The following is a 16,838-nucleotide window of genomic DNA, read 5'->3' as shown; positions in this document are numbered from 1 at the left end:
TGCAGGCTGTCTTGAGCCTGCCGGGTCGGAAAGTCGCGAAAATACGACACCTGCTCCGGCAGACGATCGCCAAAGATCGCACTTCTTTGCGCCATATCGCCAAGGTGGTAGGACTTCTGTCGTCCTCCATCCAAGCGATTTTCCCAGGCCCCCTGCATTACAGGGCGCTCCAACGCCTGAAGGCGCAACACCTACGTCGTGGAATGAGCTACGATCAATGGGTTCCCCTCACGGAAGAAGTGAAGGAGGAAATGTCTTGGTGGCTGTCTCACATGGAGGCATGGAATGGTCGGGCGATCTTCGGATCGGCCCCGGACCTAGTCATAGAGTCCGATGCCAGCAGGTCGGGCTGGGGCGCCCGGTGCGGGGATTTTTCCACCGGCGGCGCCTGGTCTTCAGAAGAACAACGGTTGCATATCAACTGTTTGGAGCTCCTGGCGGGCTCCTTCGCAGTCCGTTGTTGGACCAAGGATTCGGTCAAGGCCTGTGTCCTTTTACGGATGGACAATGTTTCGGCGGTTCGTTATGTGAACCATCTAGGAGGTCCTCGTTCCCGCGCTTTGGCGGATCTGGCGAAGGACTTCTGGGACTACTGCCAGTCGCGTCACATTGCGGTGACGGCGGAATATCTACCGGGTCAGGGCAACCAGGTAGCGGATTGGCACTCCAGACACCTCAGGGACGCCAGTCAGTGGAAACTGGATCCGGAGGTCTTCCGGTGGTTACAGACTCTCTGGGGTCCTTTTTCAGTGGACCTGTTTGCGTCCCGTCTCGACCACCAGCTGCCGCGTTTTTTCAGCTGGAGGCCGGACCCTCTGGCGGAGGCCACGGACGCCTTTCTACAGGATTGGAGTCGGGAGCAGCCGTTTGCGTTTCCCCCGTTCTCCATGATAATGCGAGCGGCGGCCCAAATACGCCGCCAAGGAGCGGAGTTGGTGTTGGTTACACCGCTCTGGAGGTCTCAAGTGTGGTTTCCGGTTCTTCTGGAACTTCTTGGGATTTTCCAATCCTACTCCCCCTGTTTCCTCTGCTCCTGACAAATCCGGATCTCATCACGCAGAGCTCTCTCCGCCTCGTGGCATGGAGGCTCTCAGGAGGCGCTGGTCGCTCCCAGGCCTTTCGGGGTCTGCTGAACACTTGCTCTCCAAAGCATGGGCCGATAGTACGACGAAGCGCTACAGATCCGCTTGGCTTAAGTGGATGCGTTGGTGTCTATGAAGGGATTTGGATCCCTTGGTCGCAGGCCTCGTTCCCGTGCTGAATTTCCTAGCTCACCTAGCCGATAAGGGCTTGGCCTATAGAACGATCAATGCTATTCGATCGGCGATTTCGGCAGGCCATGACAACATCGATGGCCACCCAGTAGGGGAGCATCCTTTTGTTTGCCGACTTCTGCGGGCTATTCGTCTCGCGTTGCCTCCTGAACCCAGGTACTCCGTCCTTTGGGATGTCAATTTGGTTCTGAACTTGTTCTTGTCCTGGCCGGCCAATTCCTATCTGTCTCTTAAGGAACTGTCGGCGAAGTTGGCCATGTTGCTATGTTTGATTTCTTGTAGACGCGTCTCTGACGTGCGCGCGCTGGATGTATCTGCACGCATTTTTTCCCCGGATGGGGTCACTTTTACCGTGGGCCGACGCACCAAAACGTCGTCGCGATCCATTTCCTATCCAGCTTTTCTTGACACTCCTAAGTTGTGTGTTGTGCAATGCCTCAAAGCGTATGAGGATCTGACCTTGGATTTGCGCCCCCCGGGCGAACGTCAGTTGTTGATTGCTCTGCGGAAGCCACACAAAGCTGTCTCCTCCCCCACTATTGCTCGGTGGGTGCGGTGGGTCATGCAAGAAGCAGGCATCAATACTACTCTCTTTGGAGCACATTCTGCCAGAGGGGCCATGGCCTCTAAGGCGTTCTCGGTGGGTGCTCGCTTGGAGGACCTAATGCGAGCGGCGGATTGATCCTCGGATTCCACCTTTAAGAGGTTTTATTTTAAGCCGGTGGTGGATTTGGCCCAGTTGGTGGTAAGTAAGCTTTAAACTAGCATAATCTGAAGCCTCCGGTCCTGACATAGAATCGAAATTTGCCTAGCTTACGTAACGGTAAGTTTCAATTCTATTAAGGACACGGAGGCGAGGATTATCCCACCCAGGCTACACAGTGGTGTCTCTACCCACCCGTATGGCAGTAAGTAAAGCGTTTTCCTTTACATTGTCTGTGCTGTATTAGTCACTGAATGCTCCACGCCTTATTGTTGCATTCCTGGGCCACCACGCTTACGCTGTTTCTTTTTCGACAGGCAACGAGGGTGCTAAGCAGGATCAATGAGGTTCAGACGTGATCTGCGCGAAGAAAGAGGAGGAAGAGGAAGAGAAGGCCGGGTTTATAGCGGTGATGGACAGAGTGGAAGGACTATGGACTGTCGTTATACAAAGAGACTCTTGGGAGTTGTTGTTTTGATCTGTTGAACGTTCCGTCAAATGCTTTAGGCCTTAAAGCATTTTTTGTTACTATCATATATCTTTTCCTAAGCTGCTGTGGAGTCTTTATGTTAATAAAGCGAAGGAAGATATAGCATAATCCTCGCCTCCGTGTCCTTAATAGAATTGAAACTTACCGTTACGTAAGCTAGGCAAATTTCGATTCCTAGGCTACTCTTTCAGGAGGGGAACTTTACCTTATCACAGTCTCATCAACTCATGAACAATTGTAGAAATTTGTTTATTGCAATTTGACATTGGAATATATGCTAACTGCCCATCTTTATGTAGAGCAGCTAGGTTAAGCCACACCTCAATAAGCTTTTTCTAAACTTGGATCAACGGAACCTCCTGTTGTATTGTGTTTTAGATTCAGAAAGAATTTTCCCAATTCATGCCCTTACATAGGTACGAAACATGTTGCCCGTATATAGGCATAGAATTCAAGCCCTTATTTAGACGTAGCGCATGCAGTCCAAATACAGGCATGGCTACTTCCATCCGTTCATCTAATTCCCAAAGATTTCTTGGAAAACCAGACTCCTAAGCCGTTAGGGACTTTCCCTTGCTTGAATATTGATTTCTCCAAAAACTCAGTTATTTTACAATGAACATCTATTCCTTAAGGGTTCATTCATGACGTTCATATGCCAGACTTTACATCAAACATGGCATTCCTAAACACCTTCAATGTATAAATATACCTTCACATGCTATGGCACGGTGTGGTCCAGTGCAGTTCCACGACCTACTTGCCCGACGCAGCTCGCTACAGCAAGTGCTGAAGGAAGCAAACTCTCCAGTTGACGCACTGACAATAAGCTGTCCTCCTCTGCCGAGAATCCAGCTCCAGTGTTTCTGACTCCCCTTGCTGGGTGTTGGGAAATCGAGTCCCGAGATGGAGATACCAAACCTCCTTCATTCTAAAGGTATAGAGCCGATTAGAACCTAGATAAACCTTTGGCAATTCTTGGCAGAACTAAAACTTATGCTAAGCAGCACTTACTTCTTCCCTCGTACTAGACCTATGTTAGGTACATTGGGGTAGGCGTATTTTAGAAGCACCAGTTGAGTATTTTAGCCTTTATAATACATGTATGTATTTTTATATGGCTTAGAAACCATACAATGCTATTACAGGATTATTTTATAATACTATTCTCGCTGTACGCATTATACTTTGCATTCTGTCTAACAATTGTAACAGTTCACCTCTCTTGCATGAGAAAGAAGACTGTTCAATAAACCCTTTTATTGAAAACACCCATCTCACTATTTCTCTGCAACTCTGTAGAAATGAAGCATGCCCGATTGACTGAGTAAAATATCGACACTCCATTCTACTCTACAGAAATCCACTCTTATCCAATTCACTCAGATCTATTCAATCCAATAAATCTACTCTACGAAAATCAACTCCAATCCACTCATGTCACTCCACGGCACTCTGGCCCGTCATACTCCATGCCACTAACTTTTAGCCATGCTTAACGGCAGCCACACTAGTGTATAACATGGCTTAAACACATTGCCATTAGCACTTGCACAGGCAAGAGCTATTGGCTTTGGCAATGCTTGTTAATTGTGCATTTTTGTTTGTGTAGTGAACTGCCTTTTAAAGCTAAAAGCTTAAACCGTGTGAAAGATGAGAAAGTTAGTGCATTATATTTTATTTGAAAAAGCAATTAATGGGAACAATAAGAAAAATGTGCTAGTTTTCATTGTACTCAAAATATTAATCACTGAATTGTATCTGCCAACACCATTTCTTTGGAGTACAGATCTTAAAAAAAATGCCAGAGACATAGAAATTTAAAAGTTATACTTGCTTTTAAAAAGGGGGATTCTTCCAACATATCGAGAAACTCTGGGAAAAAGTCGCCAACTTCTTCATCCACCGCTCCAACTAAGCTGATCTGTCTCATTGGTCCTGCTCGATATGTTCCACAGCAGTACGTCCGACTCACCTGTAGAAAATAATACAGTGCTTTTGAAAAGCAAAGCTTCTAAAGAGCAACACTTTTTTTCATTTGATATGATTGCCATTGCTTTAAATCGTACATGTGCATAGGGACTATAAATCTATAATCCAGTACTGCAAAAACTGAATAATTTGTCAACAACATACATAACAAAAAACAAGTTAACGTTACTAAGAAGGCATTATTGGGCTATTGTTGTGAACGTATCTAGGACCCTAATTAAATATTCCCGATTTATGCCCTTATGTGGTTATAACAAATCATATCTTTATAAAGGCATAAGAATCATATCCATATTTAGTCATAGCCAATGCAGTCCAAATACGGCAAGGCTACTTCCCTAGACTCCTAGAAAGTACAACGCATTCTTTAAACAAACCAAACCTCCAGCAGCCCGGGAATTCCCCCTGATTCTGTTTTGATTTGTCTTAGAACTCCTGAAAGTCCTGAAAGAACTGCCAGTTCTTAGTGACAGTTCTTAGAGATGTCTTATGTCCAACCTTACGTCAAACACGGCACCTTCCAGGTATAAATATACCAGCACTTGCCTTAAGCAACACATGGTGGTTTGGAGCAGAGCGGCTATCTACTTACCCAAAGCCCAGCTGATGCGAGTGCCGAAGGAAGCCGACCCTCCCATTTGACGCACTGAGAGAGACGCTGTCTTTTCTCCTGCCGAGAAATCCAGCTCCAGTGTTTCCAGTCACCCTCGCGGGTTGCTGGGAGATCGAGTCCTGAGAACGAGATACAAGACCTCCTTCATTCTAAAACCAAGGTACGGAGCTGATTAGATCCTTAGAGAATTCTTGATTCAGATTCTTGGCAAAACTAACTTAACAAACTGCAGCTCACTTACTCCTTCCCATGTACTAGGCGTAGGTTAGGTACACCGGGGTAGGTGTATTTAGAAGCACCAGTTGAGAACGTTTAGTCAACTTTTATCATTGTATGTAATTGTATATATTTTATCCGTTTTAAGTATCATATGGCTCAGAAACCATATAAATGCTTTTACAGTATTATTTCATAATATTCCTTTTACTGTACGCACTTTACTTTATGATAAGTATTGCAATTGTGGCAATTCACTTCTCTTGCATGAGAAAGAAGACTGCTCAATAAATAACCACTTTTATTGAAAACGCCAGTCTCCCTATTTCTCTGCACTCTGGTGAAACTAAGCATGCACGATTGACTGAGTGAAATAGCTATCTATTGTTTCACATGACTCTGGAGATATACTCCTTATTCTGGAGGAAGCAAAATTGTCATGTTTATGCGGTTGTCAGAAACTAATCCCTTCTTGTCTAATCAGGAAAGTTAACTCCTTCCTGTTCATTCGAGAAAGTTTCTAGTGACCTCTGAGCTAGCTGGCATACCTATATAAGTCTTACATATTCAGTAGAGACCTAGTCAACCTCAGTCCTACGTATAAACTGCCGTTCATGTTATTCCAATGCGTAGAGCCTATTGGGAATATAGGAACTACACTACACTATACATTCGAAACAATTTTCCATGGGCAACATTTTCAATATCAACTATTGAAGGTTGACTTTGGATGCACATTGGCAACAGGAAAAGATGTACAGATTAAATACTTAATGGATTTTATACCATTGAAGTTTGTGTAAAGCATTTCATGCAATTGGTAGCTTCTTCAAATTGGTTTATTCGAGCAAAGTTTACAAGGCAATTCTACAACTTGGTGGAAAGTTCCAAAGATTCCTGCAAATATAGAGTCCGATATTATCAGTGCAGATTTAGGTAAAGCTAGGTAAGAGTAAAAACAGGTAATCGAATAGCCATTTGCAAATATTCTGTGGGCCCGCCTAGCTAAGAAAAGTATTGAAAACAACATTAGAAGCGGGACAATTTCACAAGGCAACTCTAGTGCCTTCATTAACAATGCGACAATCATCAACAGTCAGCAGGGAAGAGTGTTAACGAAGCCCTGGGAGAGGTGAATACTAGACCAGGGTGGAATTTCCACTATGGCGGAGTAATTTCGGTACTTCCACGTAACTCTGATGCATGAATACCGATAACACAATCGCGCCAGCTCGTGTAATTAAGAGTAATTTAGGAGAAAAAAAAACATACAGCGAAAGCACATTTAGCAAGCGTGATCGGCTGCTCGCACTCGGTATTTGTGTTTTATTGCATTTTGCGCTATTTCTTAGTGCAAAATACATCTTCACATCAATTTTGAAAAAAGTGGTGCATTTTGCGCAAAGAAAATAGAGCTAAATACCCAGCGTAAATTGGAAGGAAATCCTACCCCAAGTGCACCTTTAGTGAGTGCGAGCTGCTGCACACACTTGCTACTCATTTTCTGGCCACATCGCTATTTCTTAGAGCAAAATTGATTCTCATGTCAATTTTGGACGCAAGGGGGCGTTTTTGTGCTAAGAAAATAGCGCTAAATGCAGAATCACTCTTTTTGCATAAATGCTCAATCTTGTGGAATTTTTGGGTAACTTAGATTGATTTCGCTACATGGAATTACATGAGTTACGTCCACTTCTAAATTTGACACAAAAATGTTGCACCTTCTAGTAATACTGTTGGATTTCCACTGCACATCAGAGATACTTAATGTGGTCCAGCAGGACTGATCTGTGGAGCGAAGGGTCCAAAGAGCAAAATCATAGATTTGGATGACAGACAAATTGTACCAAATTCAGCATCTTGAAGTTTTATAGTAAGAAGGCTTGGATCGGTTATAATGCAGAATACAGCTTAAGTATATGCATAATTTCTTACAAGAAAAGTCCAATTCAATCGCTGCAAAAAAGAAGTGCTTTTGAGCTTCCTACAGAGTTTTCTGTGATGCCAAATGGGGCAGAAGTGACCGGTATGGAAGTGGCTCTACAGTTTAGCCAAACTGAGCCACATGGGGGAAGAGGATGTGACATAACGGCTGAGTGGTCGACCTTGGAGATGGGGAACTGGGTACGAGACTCGGCAGGGATGCTCCACATACTATGATTCTGGGCAAATCACTTAATCTCCCCATGCCTAACAAAAAACTAGTGCTCTTGTACGATACCTTTTGGTCTAATTCGGCCGATTTAAACTACCCCCTTGGCCCTCCCACTGCAAAAAAAGAAGTTACGCACAACTGGGACCAGTGATACAAAGTAGCCTCCAAAACCCATTCCCTGGACTAGAGGGGCATCTGAAATGGCGCGGAGGTGGGCAGAAGGTTCCTGGAATACCTCTATGTTCTTATGGTATACACTAAACAAAGCGAGCTACCGATAAACCTAAAAAGGACCAGGGTATAATTGATATCAATAACTAAAGGTTATCATTTATAAATCTAACACTACATTGATTCCCATACTGTAAACATTTATTTTATGTTGCCATTGATGGGCCAAAAAGAAATGAAGAGATATGGCCAAGAATTATCAGAAAAAGAATCATATTTTTAGTGACAATTGAAATGGAGCTGCATAAAAGATACATGTCAAGTGAGAGGTGTCCAAAGTCTAATGTGCGTAAAAGTGATCAGAATTGTCCAGACGACACAGATTGATGAACAAAAAGACAAAACAGTGCAAAGAATTAATTTCACTAATGTGCATGGAAAAGTAGATGATTCACAATGATTCCACTGCTCATATAAGTATATAGTAGCCCATATCTTTTTAAGACAGTAAAATGTCTGACGTTTTGACCTTTTATAATTCAGCAGGTCATCATCAGGACAAAATTAAATCAATTAGAGACTGCTGAAAATAATGTATTACATTTTATTCCTTAGACCAATGCTAACCACTTTTGTATTTGCACAGCCCACAAAAGCAGTAAAACATTTGCAGATTGATATGGGAATTCTCCAAGCCAGGCCTCCTTAAACTTCTCCCCAAGACTTCGATCATTTGACATTGATCAAAAAACACTTACTTTACACAGGAATATCGAACAAATGGGAAGTTTCTTCTATAAACCGATTTAAGATGACAAATTTAAAATGTAAACATTTGTATTAATAGACCGGTTACTTGTGAAATATTTTACTACAAATGGGTAACACAATGTTAGGATTATGCTACGTACCTAATAAGCATCTGCTCTTGGCATGTTGAGCTGTGGATTCACATGCTTTGCATACTCCTGCCATCTAGTGTTGGGTCCAGATATTTGCAAGTTGTTTTTCTTCGAAGAAGTCTTTCCTAGTCTCAAGGTAAGGCGACTCCTCCTTTCAGTGATAGTGCGCAGCATGGGCATCAACTCCATTGTTAGATTGTTTTCCCCGCAAGATGGTGAGAATGGAGTAAATAAGTTTAGTACGGAGACGTCCATGCATATGTAATGTAAATAATTCAAAACTGCAACAGGTACAGGTGTCAGGTGAGGTGGGAGAATGCATGTGAATCTACAGCTCTACATGCCAAGAACAGATGCTTACTGGGTAAGTGGCATAATTCGTTCGAGGCAAGTGTGCTGTAGATACATATGATTTGCATAGTATTCTCCAAAAGTGGTGGCTAACCAATAGATGTTGCAGCTGTATTGCAGCTTGCCCTACATTAGCTTGTTGACATGCTAACACACCCGCACAATAATGTTTGTTAACCCCTTAGCTGCGGCGGCTATTCCGCCGCAGCGCTAAGGGGGAGGGGGGTCGCGCGGCGCTCCCGTGCTCATGACGGGACCGCTCCGTCACGAGCCTCGGGTGGGCTGTGCTTATGACGGAACGGTTCCGTCACGGCCGGCTCGCCTAATAGAACCTTCAGCGCAGGCGTGGAATTTGCACCGCGCAGGCGCGCCGAGCGGGCCGTGACGGAACCGTTCCGTCACCAGCACAGCCCACCCGAGGCTCGTGACGGAACGGTTCAGTCACGAGCGCGCAAGGGGTTAAAAGTATGTAGTGGGCCATGTTGCTGCTTTACAAATATCAGCCATAGGGATGTTACCTACAGAGGTCATAGACGCTCCTATTTTACGAGTGGAATGCCCTCTAGGAGGTATAGCTAAAGTTTGTTTAACTTTAGTGTACAGGTTTGAATGCACTTAGCAATCCATCTTGCAATGCCAGATTTAGAAATAGGATTGCCTTTGTGAGGTGTAGCAAATGCAACAAACAATTGTTTTTCGAAAATCCTCTGTTCTTTCAATAGAGTACAATAGCGCTCTTCTGAGATCAAGAGTGTGAAGATCTTGTTCTGCTACCAAATCAGGTTGAGGAAAGAACACAGGCAACTCAACTGATTGGTTGCTGTGGAAAGCAGAAACCACTTTGGGAAGGATCTTTGGGTTGGTGCGGAGAATGGATGAATGAAAGAATGAATTTACACTTGTAGAGCGCATGGCTACCAAAGGCCTCCCAGCGCTAGAGAAAGATTCCTCAACCGAGATGGAGCCGAAGATTCAGGGGAAGAACAGAGTCTTCAGGAGCTTGTGGAAGGAAAAATAATTGGCCTTAAGCTGAATGTGGTCTGGCAGCTGATTCCAGCATTTAGCCGTAATGAAGGAGAACAGACATCTACCACTCTGAACACGGTTTACTCTTGGGACGGCTGCTAGATGTTTCTTCTCGGAGCTCAGTGATCATTTTAGGAGGTGGGGGAAAATGATTGATTGAAGAATCAGTGGGGCCCTAGCCGAGAGCGACTTATGTGCAATGCACATAGCCTTAAACTGAATTCCTACGGCGACCGGCAGCAAGTGCAGAGAAATGATGTGAGGTTTAGCAGATTCCCGATTATGAGCTAGCATAAGGAGTCGTGCAGCACAATTTTGGACCGTTTGCAATTTTTTAATGGTAGAGCAAGGAGAGCCTAAGTAAAGCACATTGGCATAGTCGAGCCGAGAGAGAATCCGCTCTAACACCAATAGTTTCCTAGCATTGAAGGGCAGAAGGGGTAGAATTTTCCTAATTATTTTCAGGAATCCATAACAGTTAACTGCCACCCTTTGCGTGCTCCTTAAATTTCAGGTTGTGATCCAGCCACACCCAAGACTTTTTATTTGATCTTTGGGTGGGGGCATAACACCCAGAAATTTGGCCAGAGTAAACTGGTATTAATGTTGGTGGTTTTACCCAAAAACATCAGTTCCGTTTTGGCTGCATTCAGCTTTAGGAAAGAGCCATCCATCCACGTGGAGACCCTTTCCAAGCAATTGGGCAGATTGCCCTTAGTGTTGTCCGAATGATTTAGAGACACAATCAGCTGAGTGTCATCAGCGTATGAGACAATCCTAACACCAAAGGGCTTAACCACCTCGGCCACAGGGTGCAGATAAACATTGAATAGCGTGGGGCTGAACTACCCTGACACTATGAAGTTGAAAGAAGGGTTCTTCTGAGGTTAAAGCCTGTAGCTCGCCAACTCTCCTCAATGAAGTGATAGTAATGAGTAAGGCCCGTTTCCATAAAAGAAACTGTAGCAGAAAGTTGTGTCATGACTCAAAAGGTGGACCCATGAGCCGTGTAACCACAATGCTCAGATTCCAAACTGGTGCTGGTGGTATCCTGGGTGGTATTATTCTCTTAAGGCCCTCCATAAAGACTTTAATTACTGAAACCTTGAACAAAGATAGATGTTGTCTGTTTTGCAAATATGCAGCTACTGCTGTAAGATGCAAACAAATGAAGTGTAGGCTAAACCAGCTCGCTGTAAATGCAGAAGGTAACAAATGATATTTTGAATAGTTGCATCTAGTGTATCAATATTGGTATTAGTACAATATATGACAAATCTTTTCCAATTAGCAACATAGCACTCGGGTACCAGGTTTTCTTACATTCTGGTGGTGAGTTAAGATATCCAAACTATGACTTCAGGTGCCAAATCACTAGATTGAGCTCTTTGGGATTTGGATGTCTGACTTCTCCATTGTTCTGCGTGAGAAGACTGGAACTGAGATGTAGCTTTTGATGTGGAACTACTGACAGTTCTAAAAGTGTTGTGAACCACGGTTGACGAGCCCAAGTAGGAGCTACTAGAATCAGTGTGAGGGATGTTTGCCTAAGCTCCGGGAACAGAAATGGAAGGAGAGGGAGAGGCAGAATAGCGTAGGCAAATATCCCTGACCAATTCATCCATAGGGCATTTTGAAGAGTTTTATATAGCGCAAACTAGACCCGAAGATATCGGGTATCAGAGCGCTTTACATAGCACCAGTTTCGGTACATGAGGACACACATTCATTTTTGTTAGGCACAGAGAGATTAAGTGATTTGCCCAGAATCACAGGATGTTGAGCGTCATTGCCGAGACTCTAACTCGGTTCTCCAGTTTCGACATCGACTGCTCTAGCCGTAAGGCTGCATCTTCTCCCAAGTGCCATTGGATAGAGGGTGTGGGACCCTGGAGGAAGTTTGGGCATTTTGAGTTGTCCACGGTGGCGAACAGATCTATTTGTGGGAATCCCCATTCTTGAATTGTATGGAAGGAGAACCTGTGGATGAAGTTCCCACTCGTGAATTTGTTGCCGCCCTCTTAGGAGGTCGGCAATCTGATTCTCCACGCCTGGAGGGTGCTCTGCCAGAAGATGGACTCTGTGATGAATTGCCCAATGTCAAATTGTCTTAGAGAGGCGTGACTGTTGCAGAGAATGTGTCCCTCCACCTCCTGTTTTTATACATAGTACATTGCTGTCATGCTGTTGGTGCAGACTAGGACAACTTTCCCTACGAGGTGAGACTGAAAAGCTTTCAGTGCTAGATATACAGCTAGCAGTTCTAGATAGTTGATGTGCAGAGCTTTGTACTTGTTATTCCATAGACCTTAAATTGTCAAGTTGTGAAGAATGGCACCCCAAACTGTGAGGGATGCATCTGCTGTGAGCACACTCTAAGGAACAGGGTCGATGAAGGGCCACCCTTTTGATAAGTTTTGTGTGTTCCAACTCTGTGGAGAGCGATGGGTGCGGCTGCCTACTAACACTAGATCTGTTAATTGACCCAGAGAAGGATTCCACGGACGTGCTGAGAACTCCTGTAGAGGACGCATGGAAATTCTTGCACGAGGAACTATCTAGATGCCTGATGCCATCATCCCTAGCAGTTGCATGAACGTCCTGGCTGCTAAGTATTCATTGTCCTGAAACTGTATTAGGAGGGATTGAATATTCTGAATTATAGCTGCATTGGGAGAGGCTAGAGCTGTGCAAGTGTTTAGAGTCACTCCCAGATAATACTGCATTTGTGAAGGCTGAAGGTGAGAATTCTGAGCACTGACAGTGAAACCCAATTGATAGAGTAGGTCTAATATAGTCTGAGTCTGGTCTAGACACTTTTGGTATGTGCTGGGTTTGATGAGCCAGTCGTCCAGATATGGGAAGACATGAATCTGTTGTCTTCGGAGATGTTCCGCCACTACTGCCAGACGTTTCGTGAATACTCTGGGAGCAGTAGTTACTATTGCGTTTTTTTCTTGCCATCACAAATCTGAGGTATTTGCGATGGGCTGGGTGAACCGGAATGTGAAAGTATGCATCTTTTAAGTCTAGTGTGGACATAAAATCGCCTTGATGTAGCAGTGGAAGGACCTGTTGAAGCGTGCCCATGTGGTAATGTTCTGAAAGTATGTATAGATTTAATGTCCATGGATCCAAAATTTGTCTTAAGGAGCCGTCCTTCTTGGGGATTAGAAAGTACAGAGAGTACACCCCTGAACCTTGGTACTGTAATGGCACTGGTTCTAGAGCTCCTTTTGTTAAAAGAGCTTGTACCTCTCATTTCAGGAGCTGCAGGTGCTCTGGCGAGAGTTGTGAGTGCGAGGTGGAATGTTGGGATGATTGCTGGTGTGCTCTAAGCAATAACCATGCCGGATAATGTCTACCACCCCCAGATGTTAGATGATCGGGGATATTTGATATTTATTAATTTATAAAGTGCCCGAATCACCCCCAAAGGGGTCTCTATGTGCTGTGGAGGAGGTGCAGTAGGCCGGAGAGAAAGAAAGGCTTAGAACAGTGCAGTGCAATTGAAGGTGATCAGGGCATTGCTGAAGATGAATAGGAAGTTGATTCCAATAGAAGGGGGCTAGGTGAAAGAAAGCTTTCCCACCCAAGTGCTAATTTTTGAAACGTGGTACAAGAAGTAAAGATTTAGCTCCTGAACAGAAGGGTTTGGGTAGCAGGTATTGATTGAATTTTCTTGCAAGATAGCTAGGACCTTGGCTGTTCAGTGTTCTATGCAAGATACAGCATATCTTAAATTTGATCAGTTTGTGTACTGGGAGCCAGTGAAGCGGTTGTAGAAGAGGGAGAGAGGCTGTTCTGGCAGGGGCATTCAAGACAAGGTGGGCCGTGGTGAGTCTACTCAGCGAGGACTAATTTGCTGAGATCAGATTACAGTAGTCCAGGCGGCTCAACACCAGTGCCTGAATTAGAGTTTTCTGTGTGGTCAAAGGAAGGAATGGGAATACCCTCGGTAGAAGGCTTAGCACATGGAAGCAAGAGCCGACAGGGGCTGTAACATGCTCCTTCATTGTTAGTTTCTGGTCCAAGCATATGCCAAGATTCTTGATCACAGTCTTGCGAACCGGGGTGGCACCTAGATTATCTGGCCACCAACTTGAGTATCACAGCAGTGGAGCATCTCCATCTCCAAACAGCATAATCTCGGTTTTCCCAACATTAAGCTGGAGGAAATTATTCCTCATCCAGCTAGCGATCGAGGTCATGCCTTCCGAGAAGGTAGACTGGGTATTGGGAGTATGTTTGTCAAATGAAAGTAGTAGCTGAGTGTCATCAGCATATGAAATTGGTGTAAATCCCAGCTTTCCAAGTAATCCAGCTAATGGAGACACAACATGTTGAATATTATTTATTTTATTTATTTATTAATGCAATTTATAGAGCGCGAACAATTGCCCAAGGGCGTCTCAGCGCTGTGGAGGATGCAGAATGAAAGGAGAGGGAGAGGTTTTATTGGCAGAATAGCCACGTCTTTATTTTGCATCTGAAGATAGTCAGAATGGGAGCAGCCCTTACGTCTGCGTCAAGGGAGTTCCATAGTTTGGCCGTTGACACCGTAAAGCTGCGTTCGCCCCATGTGACCGTCCTAGAGCGTGGGACCGTCATAATGGAGGAATTCATGGATCGAAGTGGTCGTTTTGGGACATGGAAGGCAAAGGATTTTGTAAGGAATCGAGGACCTTGGTTGTGTGTGGCTTTATATGCGATACAAAGGGCTTTAAACTTGATTCTGTTTTTCACAGCTAGCCAGTGATATTTTTTGATGATGTGAACGATCGGTTGGAATTTTGGGGTACCTGAGAGTAGTCTAGCCGCAGCGTTTTGGATAGACTGAAGCCTTTTAATGATTTTGTGTTGGGCATTAACCAGGAGTCTGTTACAATAGTCCACTGAGGACATGACAAATGAGGTAATCAGTGTTTTGCCAGACTCGGGGGGGGGGGGGGGGGAGGGGGGGGGGGAAGGAATGGAAGAATCTTTTTTATGGTTTTGAGTTTAAAGAAAGAAGATGATACGATGGAATTAACATGTGCCGCATAGTTGAGTTTGTCGTCTATGATAATTCCCAAATTTTTGACGTTGGTTACTGGGATTGGTGGAGGACCTAAGCTACAAGGCCACCAGGCATTGGGCCAGGTGGGGGTGAGCTTGCCAAATGTCATGACCTCGGTTTTATTCAAGTTTAACTTGAGGCAGTTGGCTGACATCCAGTTGCTGATAGCTAGCATGCCCTGAAGGAAATTGGCCACTACTTTGTCACCGTTGTCTTTGATGGTAAGAACCAGTTGGGTGTCGTCAGCATATGATGTTAGGCCCATCCCCCAGTCCTTAATGACCCTGGCTAAGTCAGTAACATAGATATTAAATAATGTTGGACTGAGGGATGAACCCTGAGGGACACCACATGGTAGGGTCATTTGTGCTGAATGGAAAGTGCCCAACTGGACAGTGAGTACAGTGAGCAAGAAAAGAAGTCAGGAGGTCTTTAGCTTTGGCTTGGATACCTATGGCATTGACACGATCGATCAAGATGTTGTGATCGACCGTGTCAAATGCTGCTGTACAGTCCAGTAGAATGAGCACCGCTGCTCCACCTTGACCGAGAGCTATTCTTATCTCATCGGTGGCTTTGATGAGTGCGGTCTCAGTACTGTGGTATTTCCGAAAACCGAATTGACTGTCATCTAAATATAGGTGAGAAAATAAGGTGAGACTGAGACAGGAGTCCTCAGGTAGTCCCATGGTTTTCGAACGGAAGGGGCCCCGATTAATAGTCTGAGTTCGCAGGAAGAAAAAGCTCGGCATCCACTGAAAGGCTTGTCCTTGGATTCCAATTTCTTTAAGTCTCCTGAGCAGAATCTGGTGAGAGACCGCGTCGAAGGTTCCAGTCAGATCAAGGAGCACTGGTAGTACTGCTTGTCTGTTGTCCAGGGACTGCCTAATGTTGTCAATAACAGCAATCAATGATGACTCAGCGCTGTACCTTGGCCTAAATCCAGACTGAGATGGGTCAAGGCATCCCATTGGTTCGACATGGTCAGATAGATGTTTGTGGATATGTTTTTCCAATATCTTACTCAGGAGAGCTAAAAGGGAAATTGGGCAGTAGTTGAATAGGTCCTCCCTGGGGGCCTTGATATTCTTATGGATGGGAATTATTTGTGCTGCCTTCCATTCAGCAGGAAGCTGGCCCTCTCTCATCGAGAGATTGAGGACAGAGCAAATTGGAAGAAGTTTGGGCTGGAATAATATCCAAAGGGGAGCCTAATTTGACTGTATTTAACAGCGATTACAAGTCACCAACTGTGAGAGGGGGGAAGTCTTCTAACATATGCACATTATTCAGGGCTGGAAGGCAGCAGGATGCACTATCATACTGAAGGTTCCTGACTGAGGTGATTTTATCACAGATCAGCTCAATTTTCTGTGCGAGATGGATAGCTATTTTATCACAGAGTGCTTGGGAGGAATCCACCTCATTATTACAGGCCTTCGGGTTTGTACATGATTTAAGAATTTGGTACAAAACTTTGGGGGCACTCCCTGCCTGGTTGAGTTGCAGAGCGATATGGGCTCTGTGTGCAGTTTTTATGTTTTTGTAGTAATGAGCCAGAGCAATCTTATATCTCTCTCGGTCCTGTATGCCATGGGAATGGCGCCAGCGCCTTTCTAGTTTTTTACAAAGACATTTTTACATCCGTAGGTTAGAAGAAAACCACACCGTCTGTGGGCATTGTTTCAATGGGGCCAGCTGATCGATGGCTGTTTTTAGTGTGGAATTATAGCGAGCCAAGCATTCCTCAACATTATCTGATTCAAGGTTCCAGAGAGCCGGGATTGTATCCTGGAAATGATCTTGAGTCATTTTATGCCACTGTCTACGAAGGCTGAAGGGGGGGATGGGGGCGTCCTATACCCTGGGACCCCTGATGTGAAATT

At 44.7% G+C, this 16,838-nt stretch overlaps 1 protein-coding gene across 1 annotated transcript in view; it reads right to left on the bottom strand.

Moving 5' to 3' along the window:
• The window catches only part of RSBN1 (round spermatid basic protein 1), a 163,100-nt gene that overhangs the window by 74,525 nt on the left and 71,737 nt on the right, over positions 1-16,838 (bottom strand). Inside the window, exon 3 of the mRNA XM_086923321.1 lies at positions 4,305-4,442. Within this exon, the coding sequence (XP_086779447.1) occupies positions 4,305-4,442 (138 nt within the window). The remainder of the gene's footprint in view (positions 1-4,304; positions 4,443-16,838) is intronic.

This window comes from Lissotriton vulgaris, chromosome 5, assembly GCF_964263255.1.
Source record: "Lissotriton vulgaris chromosome 5, aLisVul1.2, whole genome shotgun sequence".
NCBI lineage: Eukaryota > Metazoa > Chordata > Amphibia > Caudata > Salamandridae > Lissotriton > Lissotriton vulgaris.
The sequence above is the reverse complement of the archived record's forward strand: the minus strand, read 5'-3'. Positions and strand labels throughout refer to the sequence as shown.